General features: G+C 44.4%; 1 protein-coding gene across 1 annotated transcript in view; it reads right to left on the reverse strand.

The window, feature by feature from the left end:
- Rgs6 (regulator of G protein signaling 6) overlaps positions 1-16888 on the reverse strand; it is a 564395-nt gene that overhangs the window by 24761 nt on the left and 522746 nt on the right. Inside the window, exons 14-15 of the mRNA XM_034635914.2 lie at positions 16094-16280; positions 317-406 (exon numbers count right to left, since the gene is read on the reverse strand). Of these exons, the coding sequence (XP_034491805.2) occupies positions 317-406; positions 16094-16280 (277 nt within the window). The remainder of the gene's footprint in view (positions 1-316; positions 407-16093; positions 16281-16888) is intronic.

Below are 16888 nucleotides of genomic sequence, written 5' to 3' on the forward strand. Positions count from 1 at the left end.
GTCACTGTCACCCAGGCATTCCGTGCTGAGCTCCTGTGGCATTGGTATTTGGGCATACTTCCCTCCTTGTGGGCAAACCATGCAGAGAGAGAGAGATGATGGGGACAGGGAGGAGGGGTGCTACATCCTGGAGCTTGGGGTGGTGACGATCCTAACTGTTTTCCATTGAAGGGGAGCAGATAGAGAAGAGAAGGAAGGAAAGAAAAATAAATAAATAAAAACCCCAGGGATGATATTCTCATTTCACACCAGCAGCAAGCAGCAGGCAAGAGTCAATAGTGCTCAGGCAGGGCAAGCCTGTCCTTCCCAGAGATACCTTCTTCCTGGCCAGCAGCATGTCCTGGTAAGCATTGGACCGGAGGAAGCGGGCATAACTGTCACTTTTCATCAGCTTGTAGATATGCTCCTGGGGGAGGAGGGAGGCAGGGAGACACAAGAAAGAACTGTCAATCAACACTAAAAGCAAATTATAACCCAACTGATCACTTGTTTAGGGCAAGAAACTAAGGAACCTAGGTATGTTGGACAAACCTAAGGAAACTTTGTAACATTTCCTCCCTTTCTACACACCTACTTAAAAGCACCCAAAATAAGTAAATATAAGTAACAAATAAATTCGTGAGTTATATTTTTCTCTTAGAGCAAAAGATCCTTAAGGATCATGTCCCAAAGGATTTGTAGTGGAGTCTGGGTGTCATGTTGTGGTATGTGATGATTAAAACCACAGGCACAGCAAGAAGAGGAAATAAACTATAGAAACACCCAACAGACTTGAAAGAACTGCAAAAGGAGTTATGATGAGTGAAAAAGCCAATCCCCAGGTTATATACTATATGACCCCAAATAGAATTTGTCTTAAAATGACAAATTATAGAAATCGAGACTAGATTAATGGTTGTAAGAGGGGAAGGGAAGAAAGAGTGGTTATATAAGGCGACAGGAGGGATCTTTGCTGTTGATGGGTGGATCTCACATCTTATACATGTGATAACACTGTGCAGAATTAAATACACACATGGATCTATAAGTACAAGTAAAACTGGGGAATCTAAATAATGTCAGAGAATTGCAGCCAGGTCAATGTCATGGCTATGGAAGAAGTCTTCATGGGGTAACTGGATAAATGGTACATCTCTACATTGTTTCTCACAAGTGCATGTGTGTCTCTAAATAAAATAAATAAAATAAATAAAAATAGATAAAAATATGTGTGTCTCTAAATTAAAAAGTTTAATTAAAATAAATGCCTCCCCCAGGCAATGATGCAATTGGGTAAGTTTGTACATATTATGGCCATTCTCTTGCCCTGGAAGGGAGCTCTTGGCAACCAGAACTTGGGTCATGTGGGCTCATATTCCAGGCCTGAGGGTGGTATCCAGGAGGAGCAGGTGGGGCGGTATGGTACTTCTCCTGGGCTCCTAGAGACATCTACATTCTGGCCTTGGCAGTAAATTTGACCTGTCCTCCAACTAAATCCTATAGGTGCCTGGTTCTTGCTAGCAGATTTATTCTCGTAAAGGACAGGAAAATCCTGGCCCTTGAAAATAGAGAACTTGTTGGTAGGAAAAAAAGGATTATTTATCCATTGAAGTGGAATTTAGTTCAGCTGCACGGGAAAACTGGATTGTCCCACGAGAGGACCTGTTAGGAGGAAGGGTGGGCCTTCTCTAGGGAGGGTGCGATTGTTAGCAGTAGGCCTAGTAGAAGAAGCATCTCTCCCATGGTGCTCGATGTTCAGCCTGGGAAGTTGGGCAAAGGCCCCGGTGCTCAGGAGGAATGCAGAACTGGTGAGTGAGGAGTGAGTACCCATCTGAGAGGCAGGACTGGTGATTAGGGACCTCTTCCTTGGCTCTTCTTCCCAGAGGAGGGTATAGAAAGAAAAGGCTAAGATCTTCCACCAGTGTTCTCAAAGGTTTGGCTGGAGGAAGCTGGAGCCATGGTCAAGGTCTCTCTTCCCAGCTCAAAAGAAAGTAAAAGGATAATAGCCAAGATATGGAGTGGACTTGGGCTGATCTATCAGGGGCTGAGTGGAGAAAGGAACTGTGGCATCTGTACAGATGTGTATTTATATTCTGTTATAAACATTTAACAGAATACTATTCAGTCTTAAAAGAGAAGGAAATCTTGTCATGCACCATAACATGAATGAACCATAGCGCAATACATTAGTGAAGGAAGCCAGGCACAGGAAGACAAATATGGCAAGAGCGCACTTATCTGTGAATCCAAAGTAATCAAAGTCACAAAGCAGATAATAGGATGGTGGTTGCCAAGGCTGATGGGGGTCATGAGGATTGGAGGAAATTTGGTCAAAGGATACAGCATTTCTGCTTGACAGGAGGAATAGGTTCAAGGCATCTAATGCACATCACGATAACTATACTTCTTAATAACATACTGTATGTTGATTTTTAAGCATTCTTAGCAAAAAAGAAAAAAGCATTTGAGGCAATACATATATTAAATAGCTTGATCTACCTGTACACATGTGTGTGTACATACATGCCCTGTCCACACCATAGATATATTGTATTTTTTTTTTTTTTGCTACTTAAAATTTAAACTCAAAGTGAAAGCAGAAAGCAAGCAATGTCTTGGTCCCATGAGGGGCCCTTGGCACCCCATCTTTAATTGAATCCCAAAGAGTCCCATCTGGGACCAGCTTCATTGTTCTGAAGATGCTCCCATATTTTTAAAAGCAGGGTGGTGACCCCACCCATGAGAACAGACTCACTATAAGGAATCAAGTGGAATTACACACTGGCTTGGTTTGGAGAACACTTTGATGGTCCTGAGAAGTTCTGCTTTGGTAAGTGTGAACATACTGCATGGTACATTTTTCTGAAAACTTCATACTACAATCCAGTCTCTTCTAGTTTAAGTTCCTTGAGGGTGGGGACAGTATGTTTTTATCTCTCATAGGTGTGTCGTGTCCAGCATAGTTTCAAACATTCATTGAATTTACATGGAGCTATGCTTTGGATGTAGTTTGGCTGTGTTTCCCCATCATCCCCAGTGTGGTACATTCAGAGGTAGTGAAACCTTTAAAAGGTGAGTCCTAGTGGGAGATAGTTAGATCCTTGGGGGAAGAGGGAATCACCCTCAGAAAGGATTAATACAGTTCTTGCAGGATGCCAGGTAATAATTCCTATGAGAGAGTGTTGTTATAAAAAGAACCAGCCTGGCCCCTCATCTCTCTTGCTGCCTGACTCATAATGGGATCTCTCCCTCTCCACACATATTACCACCCTGATGCCATCTACCACATGCAGCCGGGGACCCCTCACTTGAGGCACAAGAGACAGAGCTCTTGATCTTGGACTTTAACCTCCCAAACTGTGAATGAGATAAATCTTTTTATCAAGTACCCAGTCTCCGTTATTTTGTTATGGTTACAGAAAATGCAGGAATATACATTTCTTGGTTCACTGAAATGCTTATTGTGCTTGCTGTGGCTTATGATTGGGTCACATTCCTGCTCTCTGTATGGAAGGAGATGCAGGCTGTACTCTGCTCGAAGGAGCATGAGCATCTTGGCTCCCCCGTCCCTGACAGGCTCAAAGTCCTGACTGAGGGGCGTCATTGGTCTTTGCTTTCATTTGTTGTTTCTTTAAATTGTTCTAACTTTTAAATCTTAGGTACAAATGTTAACCCAGAGTTAAAATGACTCATTGTCTCCTTCTTGTGTCAGGCATCGCTTCTGTCTGGCTGACAGAGCCAGGTGGCTCCTGAGTCATCTGGAAAGGCCTGTCCTAACATTTGGACCCTCTCCAAAGTCCTCTTCAGAACGATAGGTGCTTGCTCCTTGTTCTGTCCTCTCAGAGGGATCTCAATCCCCAATACATCTCACAATACCCCTCTGACTCCCCAAGGGGAGTAAGGAAACCTCTCCTAGCCTGACCGTTCTTGCCTTGGAAACATATTTCACCCCTGACACAGCTAATTCCTATAGCCTCACTGTGGGCAGGAAGAGTCGGGTCCCCTAAAAGAAAGACCTTGTTCATTGAAATAGAGCAGGATAAAGCAAATGCCTGAACATTTAAACACAGCAACGTTCAGCAAATATTTAGTGAGCATCTACTAGGTGCCAGGCACTGAGATTACAGTCTGAACAAGACAAACAGGACTTCTGTCACATCACCACATTCTATAGGCCAAGCAGACTTGGCACAGTGGTGCACACAGCCAATTGGACCTAATGGCTGCAAAGAAGATCAAGTACAGGTGCAGGAATGGATGTAACTAGGGACCGTCAACACTGTCAGAGGCAGGGAATGGCGGTGGATCAACCAGAAAACTCCTTTTCCAGGTAGGAAGATGTGAGCACAGCAGAGCAATATGTCTCCCAATTCTCTGGGAACTGGGAGAGAAAGGTTTGGTGGTGCAGCTTTACAGTTTGAGCAATCAGAGCAGGAAGGATACCATAAGGACATAAGGAGAGAAGAGCAGTGGGGAGTGGGGTCCCCACTCCAGGGTGGGTTGGTGGAGTCCAAGGAGCAGTTTGAGTCACTGTCACCTTCTCTGTGTCATATGGCAGACTCTGAAGGCAGCTACCAAGGCAAGGATGGTGTGTGGAGAAAGCAGGAAGTAAGAGCCCCATCTTTTGGAGGGTGGGTACCATGATTTGGTCTCATCCCACCAACCCCATTGCCAGCCCTTCAAAACCATAAGTCTCCAGTCACCCTCAAAGGAACAAAACCAAAGCAATAAGAGCAGATCCGAGTGAGGCTCAGGTCTGACAGAAGCAGAACCTGAGAAGCTCAGCAGATCTCCCATGCACCCTGCAGGGCCTGGGCTCCAGCCTCCCTTTCCCACAGCCTAGGGATTCCTGATTCTCCTCTGTCCAGCCCCTCCTCCCCCAAGCAAAGAATCGCAGCCTTTGATGTCCCCAGTTATGGAACTGTGTTCCTTCCTCCTTGCCAGCTTTGTCTAGGAAACACAAAGACAGTAAACAAGGGGGTGGGTGAGCAGAGAGCTGAGATTTTTCTGGGAATGAGAATTAAGATCAGACTCAGGGTCTTTGGCCATTTCCCAAATGCAATGAGTCGATCACTGCCAGGGACAGCAAGTGTACAAAGCTCTTGGCAGTGACCTCTACTGATTTATGAGGGGTTCTGGTTTGTTTCCCTGTTCTGCAGACAACCAGTCTTAAGGGAAATGTATACCCAGAATCTGCAAAAGGGCATGAGAGGCACTGGCAAGACCGGCCACACCCCTGCTGCAGGGAATGCCTAAGGGGCTAGAGAAAAAGAAGTTTTCTCTTTTCTTCTTCTGTTTTTTCTTGTCTTCTTTTGCCTTCCTCTTCCCTTCCTTCTTTCCTTTCCCCACACCTTTCTCTGTCTGCCCCTACTTTGAGATGATCCAGTTTGACTATAAATAAGCAAAGGTACCAGAGGTCACACCTGCTTCTGGACCGGTGGACAGACTGCCCCTCTAGGGAGGGGAGTGTGGTTCTCCATATGTTGAGACACCAGTGCTGTAAGGCTCTAATTCACACCAAATGCCTTAGCCACACTTCTTAGTGGCGGAAGGAAATCACACCCCTGTACCGGGTGACAGTCGCAGTTCAGGGATGCCACCCTGATGAGACACACTACCTCCATTTTCCCTTTTGGGGATGAGCTGCTCCGATAATGGGGTGTTCTGTTGCCTGCGATGCTACAGCAGAGGGAAAAACCAGTGGGATCCATAGGGTCTGGGGTGCACGTGGGAGCTGGCGTGAGCGAGGGGTACACGCTGTCTCGACACCGCACCTGCTACCAATCAATATTTTGCTGGGAGAGTCCTCATTTGGAAATCTCCTTTCTTTTTAGACAAAACACAGCGACTCTCACAAGAGGTGGGGAAGGTAACCGGACAAATGCACAGGGCCCCGGGGCCACAAGCACACGGGTGCAGCTGAGCCGGTGATAGGACCCTTAGGTCCTCCCCTCTGCAGGTTCCTAGAACAGCCAAGATCTCCTTCCTCGGCTTTAGAACACGCGCCCCCCTCCCCGCACCCCCAGCAGGGAACCACTCAGCCAGAGCAGCGCATGGCAGCTGAGAGCCCTTCTTGTGATTTTCAAGTGTCCTATTTTTCTTTTTGCAGGTGCCTGTGTCTCATGGTTGCCGTCCATCCCTAAGCTTCCCAGAATAGCATCCAGATTGGGGGCCCTCGGGTGCCTCATAGTCAGTGGGAAGGGAGCGAGGGACAGATGTGATGTGCTATGCTATGCTGTGTGGGGTGACAGGGAAGGACCCGGGCTGGAAGTCAAAGGCTTGGATTCTGGTCCCCACTTGGCTCTTTCTGGCTCTGTCAATTGTGCCTCAAGTGCAGAAATGTAAGTGGAAGCATTAAGAAAACCATGATGGCTGCCAGGCCATAATAATCACCTCGTGCGTGGCTGTCCTTGTGAGAGATGGCAGGTGGCTGGTCAGAGGGGTAGAAGATGGCAGAGAAAGGGAGAAAGGGCAAGCAAAGAGATGCGGGAAGCAGAACCACATGACTTTAGCTGTCAGTGCCACTCACCCTGACGCAGGGCACAGGGTCAACAGCCCCTTTGTGCAAAAGGATGCTGAGATGTTGTGCTCACGGCAAGTACAGAGCAGCTTTTGAACCCAGAGCTCAGATTCATCCCACTCTCGTGTGCTGCTGTTCCTTGTCCTTGACTTGGCTTCCAAAAGGAGTCAGTGTCTCCTGGCTGGGACAAACTAAGCCCTTTAGGTGTGGCTGTGGGATGCGAGTTCTAACTCTGAGTCACCCCAGTGGTAGCTGCAGCTGCTGCTCCCAAACAGCATTTAGGAACCATTCATGACCACCACTGTTATGGAGAAGACGGCAGGGATGTCCAGCTCGCTCTGGTTTCTCCTCTCACAGCGGGCCACTCACAACTTGCCCTCCACACCCAAAGGAAGCTGTGAACAGCCTTTGGAAACCAGGTGCCAACCTGGCAAAACATAGAGGACCCGTGGCCCTGAGGGAGTCACAGGGAGCAAGCCTGTGTCCTTGTCTTCAACCAGAGGTCGTTGGATCTTAGGCAGGTTTAGCTGAAGTCAGGGAAAATTAAATTCTGTTTCAACCTGGATCCGGTAGGACAGAGGACTGGTGCGGTGGGAAGAACTTGAAATGGGTCATAAATCAATACCTGCTTAATCAGTGTAGACGAGGAAACAGAAAGGACACAGCAACACGGGCATCTGCATAAGGTCATTGTTCCTCATGGATGTAGCTTTGGATGACCATTTTAGGATTGTGTGGATCTTAAATGAAAAGAGCCTATTTGGATTTCCTTGGTCTCCTAAGCAGGATGTGGGGGCCCCTTTTCTACGTAAGGCATCATTCAAGATCAAGAGACACTGTAAGAATAAAAGATGTTTTACCTTTACCCTGTAAAACATCCATGTAGACACCCTCAATTTAACTGGCCAAAGGGCAGACTGTATTTTCATGTTGTTCAATCCCTGCACTCAGATAAGACTAAGTTAGAAGACAGCTTCGCTCAGTGCCTCTTACCTACCCAAATACCATGGGCTTTAACTTAGAAATTTGTTTTCTTTTTCCTTTTCAAGATCATGGGATTTGGTGCAAGAAATTTTTGCTAGAAAGTAGCAAGAAAGACCTTTTGGAGTTAAATTCTCTGATTGCTCCTCTCTAGGAACTACTACTTGCAGAAGCAGATCACAAACAACTGATTTGTTCTCTTCAAAAATGCATGGCTCCTGCTGCTATTCATCTCCCTAAAATAAAACCACCCACAGAATCAAATGAGTAACTCCTGCAGCAAGTGGGGCTGTGCGTTCTTTACTGAAGTATGTCTGCTTGGGAGTCTACCAGGAAATGCCCTCCGAGAGAGGATTAATACCAGGAAACTTGGTGCAGTCTTGTGATGCTTGCGTACAATGCTACCACCTTCTCCACCCGAGCCAAGATGAATCATCTGCCTGGCTGGGAAGACTTCTACTTCTGAGCCATCCAGGGCAAACATCAAATCCCCTGGGCTTTGGCTTTCAAACAAAGCAAATGTTAGAAATCTTTCATTTCTTAATCAAGCTGCTTTTAAACATCTAAGTTAGGTGATAATAGAAACTTTTGGCCAGAGGCTTCTTGGTGGGTGTAGATGGGATGGTGTCTTTCTCAGCTCTTTTATCACACAGATCTCATCCTGGCCTTGAGGTTTGCCATTTGATCATTCTATGAATTGATGCCAACTGCGTAGAATTCTGGAAACTTTGATTGAGGGATGATTGAGAGAAGAGACCAACCTAGGCATCTGTATATTTCCAGAGCCTAGAACATCTGGCACTTAGCAGGTATTCCTGTTATTGCTGAACTGGCATATTTAGAAATTCAATTTAACTAGCATTTATTATTCACCTACTATACGAACACCTCAGGAATCTTCAAAGTTTAAAGCTAAGGGACAAATTGCTCCTTCTCCCACCCCTCTAATTTTAAATGTTAGGCATATCTAAGAGTGTTATAATCCTAGATTGTTAAGAAATTGTTTTAAAGAGCCTCAACCTGAAATACCAGCATTACCTTAGGGTTGCAGGGACTTACAAAGGGTAAAGAAGAACATATTTTTGCTTCTATCAAATAACTTTCAAATCTTGAGGTCTTGAAGGCCCAGATACTCCAAGTAGAGAGCAGGTTAGGAAAGGAGCCAAGCTTGGACAACCAGCAAAACTAGGTTTGAACCTACAGGGACCCAAGCCAAGGGGTAGAGTTGGTCTTCCCCATTCAGTGGTCAGTTCATTTGAAGGACAGGTGTCTAATACAATCTAATTTTAGCGATCCAGTTTGTTTTCTTTGTAAAGAATGATATGCTCTTAGACAAGTTCTGTCCAATGGCCAAAATGATCCAAGTCTCCTGTTTCCTGTGTGATTCCTTCAGAATACAATTACATGCCCCATAGGCCAAGGTCTCCCAAATCACCTGGGAGAAAGGATGTTCATGAGATGGTTGGGTGGGCAGATGAACAAAGAATGGAAAGGACCCAGGGACACAGTCTTTGGAATATCCTTGGATTCTCTGAAGCTTTTAAAATTTAAGCCAAACAGGCATGGTGCCGGCTACTTGACTCTTGCTTCCCTCTGGAGTCTGTGGAGACTTTGGAAAGAGACAAATGTCCTCAGAGGAAACTCAGGTCCTCAATAATTCCTTTGGTTTCATTCTCCCCTCCAGCAAAGCTTTAGACTCTAAGGTTCAGACCTCTCCCCTGGCCCTCGCTTATTGCTCACCACCCTCTGATTCTCCCTCTGGAGACCTTCAACTCTTCCCTACTATCTTCAAGATGAGAAAGTTCAAGTTCCTTAGGTGGATACTCAAGTACCCACCAACATTTTTTTTTTTTCTCTGTAGGAGCAGACTTCTACTTGAGAGAATTTCTTTTTGATGGTAACATGGAAGAGAGACCCTGGGGACTACAAAAGCCATTAATTTTTTAAGTTTGCATTTACAAATATTTATTACTTTTTGCTTTTTAAAGGAACTCTCAGGGTTATTGGCTCATCTGATTTCTCCAAAATCTTAGTGTGCTGCGGAGAAGACATCTTCATTTGACAGATGAGGAAACTAAGGTACCAAAGCTTGAGATGCTTGCCCGAGACCACTTTGCAAGAAGGTGACGGTGTAGGTCCTCCAAAGACTTATGGTTGAGAATAGAGAATTAAATTCCTAGAATAAAGAACTGATTCCTTTAAAACAAAATCATGGCCCATTTTTTTTTCCCTTCCCCTCACAAGGCTAAATCTATGAAATTGGAACAACACAGCTAATAGCTGACGGCTCTGGTCACAGCCCACAGACCTTTATGGAAGATTTGGTCTTGGACCAAATTTTCAAAAAAGCCAAACAGATCAGCAAAACGCAAGTGCAAATGCTGGGCCCATGCTGACAGGGTATATTGTGAAATATTTCCACAAGAAGCAAACACAGGCAATTAACCTTGCTATAACAATGCATGTGGTCAACTAAAAAATGAAATCCTCAGAGAGAAGCCACACCCCACCCCCGGTTCCCACTTCCGGTGAACAAATGATCTCCTTGGGCCTCCTCCACGGCTACTGACTGCCAACATAGGGCACATGCTCTTGCTTCTGTGGGTTTTCCAACCACTGTGGAGGGCATGTGAGAACCCTCCTGGTAGGCTGAGGTAGGCATGCACAGCTCCTGATCTCAAAGGGGAAGTCAAAGGGCTTAGGTGTCACGGTTCCCTCTTAGCAGATGGGCAAACTGAAGGAAGAAAGATTAGAGGACTTAAATTAGAAACCGCATAGGGCAGAAGCAGGACCAGGGCCTATATTCTGACTCTGGGCTCTCTTCTAAGGGACACCAAGCCCTCAGCACTAACAATCTGGGGACCGTGTGATCTGAGCTATAGATTCTTGGGAGTAAGTTGGGAGACATGAGGGAAAGACCTTGTTGGTCAAGGGCTACTGTGAATTTTAACCTCCTCTCCTTAGCAGGAAACTTCTCATCTACACCTGCTCCCACCAGGCCTGGCAATCGGTGCTGACCAGGAAGGCGGTGTGGCTGGCTGACTCCTCTATACCTTTCAATCCCATGCGGAAACATCGCTATGTTTCTGTGACTGCACCCAAACCAAGGCTTCTCTGACCTCCCTCCTTGGAGAAACTTGGCAATTGACCATTCCCAGCCTGCTTTCCTGTACCTGTCTGGGTTTCTGAGAGCATTTCACTGATATTCATGATCTGTTGATTGAAATAGTTGGAAAAAAATGAAAAGAAGTTTCTTTGTTAAAAAAAAAAAAAAGGAATGGAATTTCATTGTCCACAAATAAAGTTGTATGGGTCACACAGCCATCCTGGTTCATTTTTGTTGTTTATATTATCACATGGTAGCTGCTTTTGTCTGGCAGGATTGAATACTGTCACATTGACCCTATGGCCCACACAGCCTAAGATTTATTCTATCTCCTTCCAGAATGTTTCATTCTCTAACTGCCCCTGGTTTAATGTAAAAGGTAGGATTACCTTATTTGCATAATTACCCTGTGATGGACTAAATATTTGTCCTTCAAAATTCATCCTGTTGAAAGCCAAATGCCCTGATCCTGTAGGTGGGGCCTTTGGAAGGTAATGAGGTTTAGATAAGGTCCTAAGGGTGCGGCCCCATGATGGGATTAGTGTTCTTGTAAAAGGAGAGAGACTAGGGTTCTTTCTCTTTACTATCATTAATAGGACACAGCAAGAAGGTGGGCTTCTGCAATGTAGGAAGAGGACCCTTATCAGGGAACAAAGCTGCTGGAAACTTCATCTTGGATTTCCCAGGCTTGAGAATAGTGATAAGTAAATGTTTCCTGTTTAAGTCACCCAGTCTGTGATATTTTTGTTATAGCAGCCTGAGCAGACTAACACAGAAAAACCGAGTAAGCAAATATAGATGGGTCTCCAACTTAGGATGGATGGTTTAATTTACAACTTGTTTACTTTGTGGTGATATGAAAACTATATGCATTTAGTACAACTGGACTTTAAACTTTGAGTTTTGATCTTTTCTCAGACTAGCTACATGTGGTATGACAGTGTTGTAATACTGGGCAGTGAAACTTAGCTCCGCATCAGCCTTGTGATCACAAACAACTGATACTCTACAGTGTGCTGGGTTGCTAAGCTATGAGGTTTGGTAGCTGATGTGTATGAAATGCTTTTTTGGCTTGTAATATTTTTTAACTTATCACGAGTTTATCGGGATGCACCCCCATTGTAAACTGAGGAATAGCTATATACCAAAATAGGGGTTCTCTCTGGGTGCTAATGTTACCTGCAATTATTTGAATTTTTCATCAAGTATGTTATGAGTACAGTATTTTTAAAAGACTATTCATGGCAAATAAAGTAGTAAGTATTTTCCCTGTCTTACTGAGGGCTGGTTACTATTAGTAGTTGGCGTGGTCCATTTCTCCTGGTCCCCATTTCACACCTGCATAGGTTCTTCTATATCTGTCTTCTACAGGTGAGGAAAGGAAGACTCCAGGGAATTTATGTAACCTGCCTCAGGTCACTCTGCTCCTTAAGAAATAACAGGGAACAGGCTGAAAATTAGCTGTGGAAGGGTGTTTACTTGAATTCATGGGAGATGGCTTTTCCCAGGTATGGAGAAAAATAGATCCAGAGTGATAGATCTTCATATCTGGTCCACCTCACAAGATTGCTTTAGGAATAAGATAAAATGTATTTGCAAGTACCCGAAAGATTGCAGAACACTGTTGTAATGAAGGCTGGGTATTCAAAACTTTTCCAAGTCATACATAATGTGCTTGCTGACTGTCAAGTTCTCCCATGAAATCCATCTTGACTTAGAAACAATGTAAGTGTCCCAGGAAGGAGGACTGGTTGACTAAATTACAGGGTTTCCACCAATTGTTCCGCATTGGCAATGCAACTTCCAGACTCCTCTGGCTAATGTACAATACAGAAAATGGGTAATAAGCCATCATCCATGATGTCTTTGAGAATCAGATTCTCAGCATAGAGAAAGGAGGCACAAGTGTAAGAAGGTATGACGGTTTGGATATGTGATGTTCCCCCAAAACTCATGTGTGAGACACTGCAGGAATGTTTAGAGATGAAATGATTAGATTATGAGAGCTTAATCTAATCAGTGAATTAAGCCACTAATGGATTAATAATTTTAAAAACCTACTATCTTGGGGTAACTGCAGGTAGGCAGAGTGTGGCTCAAGGAAGTGGATCACGGGGGCATGCTTCTGGTTTTTTATATCTTGGCCCTGGTTTCTTATTCTCTTTCTCTGCTTCCCGGCTGCCTGAGCTGAGCAGATTCCTCTGCCACACCCTTCTGCCATGATGTTCTGCCTCACTCAAGCCCAGAGCAATGGAATCAGATGACCATGGACTGAACCTCTGAATTTGCAAGCCAAAGTAAACTTTTTTCCACTAAGTTGTTCTTGCCAGGTATTTTTGTCACAGTGACAAAAGGCTGATTAACACAGAAGAGGTTAAATAAAATGCCCTTTTGTTCTAAATTTAAATCAAAAGCATAATATGAACTCCTGATGAACTTTTGTTACAAACAATAGTAATATATTTTCTACTTAGCTCCATCCACTCAAAAAGGCCTATTAATGATGAACAACCCAGGAACAATGAGCACTCCTGTGTCTAGATTGTGGTTCCTAAAATCATCTCCCACCAAGAGGAGTCCTTAGAGAAATGACTTCTTCCAGGTCTAGGGCAGAGTCTGGAACATCTTAGTTTCTTAGCTATTTAGATGACATCAAAGACGATGAGGGTCATATTAGCAGCAGCCAACTGGCCAGAGATGGGACAATCCAAGCATTAATAAAAAAAAATTACAAAGAAAAGAGATGAAAACACATCCAATAGGCTTAAATTCATGATTTGCAAAGATACTAAAAGCAGAACAAAAAACTCTGATTGGTAACAAGGCAGAAGATAATACATTACTCATTGTGTTGAAAACTAGCAGATAAATGGAAAGACTCAAACATTTCTCCATCACAGAGCTCGGGGCCTGGTATAGAGAGGAGGTGCTCAAAAAATACTAACCGCAGCGCAGTGTATTATATGCATTGCACTCCTAGTTAATGAAGTAGTTGAGAAAAGTTTTTTTTTTTTTTTTCCCTGAAAGCATTTCATCTAAAAGGTGAAGAAAGAAGGATACATATGAGAACACCCCCATTTTGTAACCCCTAATTAATTAATGGATCAAAGCAATAAACATCGGTAGCTACTAAAGACACAAAAAGAGACAGCCAGACATTCTGTGCTCCTGAGGAGAGAACACAACACAATCCATAGAGTGATTTTGTCCACAAAAATCAAACCTTAATCTAATTTAATATCTAAAGCAAGCAACAGATTTATAGGAAATAACAGACGATAGAAGAACATGTTCTATAGCACCATCAGGCTGTGGTCAGAAAAATCCACACTGTGAAAATCTAGGACAAAGGGTACAATTCCTTCATAAATACATTGCATAGCGGCAGAGGGAGGGAAAGAGATAAAGGGATCCCATAGATTAAAGAAAAATTAAATGTTGATCTACTGCAATGTATGAATTCTGATTTTAAAGAAAGATTTTTAAAAAAGGGTGTTTATGGGACTACTGTTAAGTCCAAACACTTACCTGATGTTTGGTGATATCAAGAGATTATTGCTCACTTGTTAAATTGTGATTTGGGAATTGTGATAATATTAACACCAAAGGGTCAGTGTCCAGGGGAAAAAGTAGCTAAGTGTGGTGATCAATCACATCTTGATGAGACTTGAGGCTGAATAAGGGCCCATAAAGGTTTGTGGTTCTGCTCTTTCTACTCTTCCATCTGTCTAAAAGTTTCCAAAATAAAATAAGAAAATAAGAAAATAAAAAATTAAGGTAAATCCTTCCTCATGTCATGGCCAGAGTGATGACACTGGCTGGGGATATCATGGTTCTGACCAGTATCCCCCTTCCTATGATTCATGAATAATGGAGAGTTGAGCCTCGTGTTTTAGATCATCCATGTCAAGAACCCCATGGAACCTCTCCATCACCCTCCTTACTAGGCCATGCCAATATGGTGCTTGGGATCATATACACGTAAGTATACAAAAATATATCAGAAATAAAAAAGAGTGCTTTTGACTCAAATATTTTGCCTCAGAGCTTCAAAGGGCACAGGGGACTCATGATTTCATAGAGACAGAGAATCACATCTGCCTGGCACAGGCATTTGTTGGTGTTCACTATAGGAGAGAACAGGGTTGGTATGATGTTCAGGTCGGCAGGTGTTTCCATCTGAAGTTCTGGGCAAATGACCAGGGACACTGGCTGTGTCTTCATGTCATTACTTGTATGGGTACAACAAGACTGAGTTTCCTAAACCAGATAACCATGTCTGCAGGAGAGCAAACCACCCCAATTCCCTCTGGGGACTCCACAGGTGAGAGAAATGAGTGGCGTCAAGGAAACAGCCAACGGTTGAGCCCTGTCTCTGGGGCAGGAAGTGAGAAACTGATCTGATAGGTATCTTTAGAAATGGCACCTCCCAGCCTTCAAGGTTAAGCCAGCTGTTAAGGTGGCTTCTGTGGTTTCTGTTTCTTCCGCCAGCCCCACCAAAATCTGCGAGCATCCTAGGTGTGCCCTGCAAGCTGGGAGTCCCTCCTGTGAGCTTGCTTTAGTCCTGTTCACCCCTCTGGGCCCCTTCTTGCACTGTTCAAACTGCCTGTTTACTGGTCTTCTGCCACATTAGCCCATGATCTTGTTGAGGACAGGGGCTTTTGTCTGTTTCTCGTGTTGTCTCATCACAGAGCTCGGGGCCTGCTATAGAGAGGTGCTCAAAAAATACTAACCGCAGAGTTGGAAACCACCAGGGAAGCCATGCAGTGTGGTGGTTTTGAGTGTGAACGTCACAGCTAGACAGACATGGGCCCTGTCAGCTCACGGCGCACCTTACTCATGCTGCATTATGGTTTGCAGATTCTACAACTGACCTATTCCAAGACTTCAGATCTTATAAAACACTTCAAGATTTTCCTGGAAAAGATAAACATGTACAGACAGTCCCCAACGGATGGTGTTTTGACTTGGGATTTTTTTTTTTTTTTTGACTTTACAATAGTGCATAAATGATCGGCATTCAGCAGAAGCTGTACTTGGAATTTGGACCTCTTCCCAGGTTAGATATGCAGTACAATCCTCTCTGGAGACAATGGGCAGTGGCAGTGGGCCACAGCTCCCAGTCAGCCATGGGCTTAGGAGAGGAAGAAAGCCAATGCTCTATGATGTATTGTGTACGCTGAGCTCTGATAGGCTGTATTGAATGCAATTTTCAACTTACGATATTTTAATTTGGGAGGGGTTTACCGGACGTAACCTCACCCATTGTAAGCTGAGGAACATCTGTCACTGTATATTTCTGTCTGTGTAATAACATAATTCATCTCGGAAAACAATTTTGGAATTTTGTTGTGCACCTATCTGGAATGGTTTCTGTTGAGGGACTTACATATAACAAAACTTCCACGTTCTATCTACCCTGGACTTTGTGTTCAAAGTGCCTAGTGGTGAGGTGGACCACAGAACAGAACATCTTAGAACACAACCATCGGTGTAGACTAGCAAACCTGGGCATCTTCAAAGGTGTATCTCCCTCCATCCTTGACATTTTGGCTGGTTATCTCATAGCTGTGAGAATCCAGGTTGATTGCACTGGGGGCTCCTGGAGCCAGAAACTCTTGCCAGATTTCTTCCACCCTCTTGGCCACATCCTGTAGCGGTTGTTTCTTGAGATCTTGGACAGCCAGCCAGAACCTGGAGGGAAAGCAGAAATAGTTTCATCCGGATCCTGATGGAGACAGTCTCAGAGCTGATGTTGCATGAAACTCATTCTGTTGCATCTCCCAGCCAGCCCTGATGCCACCACATGGGTCACAAGGACCATGGTTGGGTTCAACTAGAGGCATCAAAATGAGGAAAAGATCACAGGAGCAGGCAGAATCCTGAAATCATACATAATACCTGGGCTGGAGTGAGCCAGCCATTTGTGTTAGAGATGGAGAAATTAAGCAGTTCATACCAGAGTTCAATATGGTGCTTGGCATACAGTAGGTACTCAATACAGAACTTTTAGATTGAAGAGGGGCTCATCTGGAACACAGCAGAATAGGCATACATGGGCGACCTCTCTGCCAAAGATTCTCCAAGGAGTGCCAAAGAGAACACTCTCCTACTCACTTCCATTTGCCTCTCCATAATCCCTCAGCAGGGCAGGGGAGTTGCGTTGGCAGTGCTGCGGGTGAGCTCATTTCTGCTGAGAGCAGCAGCAACCAGCGCCAACTCCTGAGCAGCAGCTCCCAGGTCCCAAGGACGATTCCCAAGGCAGCCTTTCAGTGGGACCCAGTGCCGAGCAGCACACTCTT

This window comes from Marmota flaviventris, chromosome 2 (assembly GCF_047511675.1).
Source record: "Marmota flaviventris isolate mMarFla1 chromosome 2, mMarFla1.hap1, whole genome shotgun sequence".
Taxonomy (NCBI): Eukaryota; Metazoa; Chordata; class Mammalia; order Rodentia; family Sciuridae; genus Marmota; species Marmota flaviventris.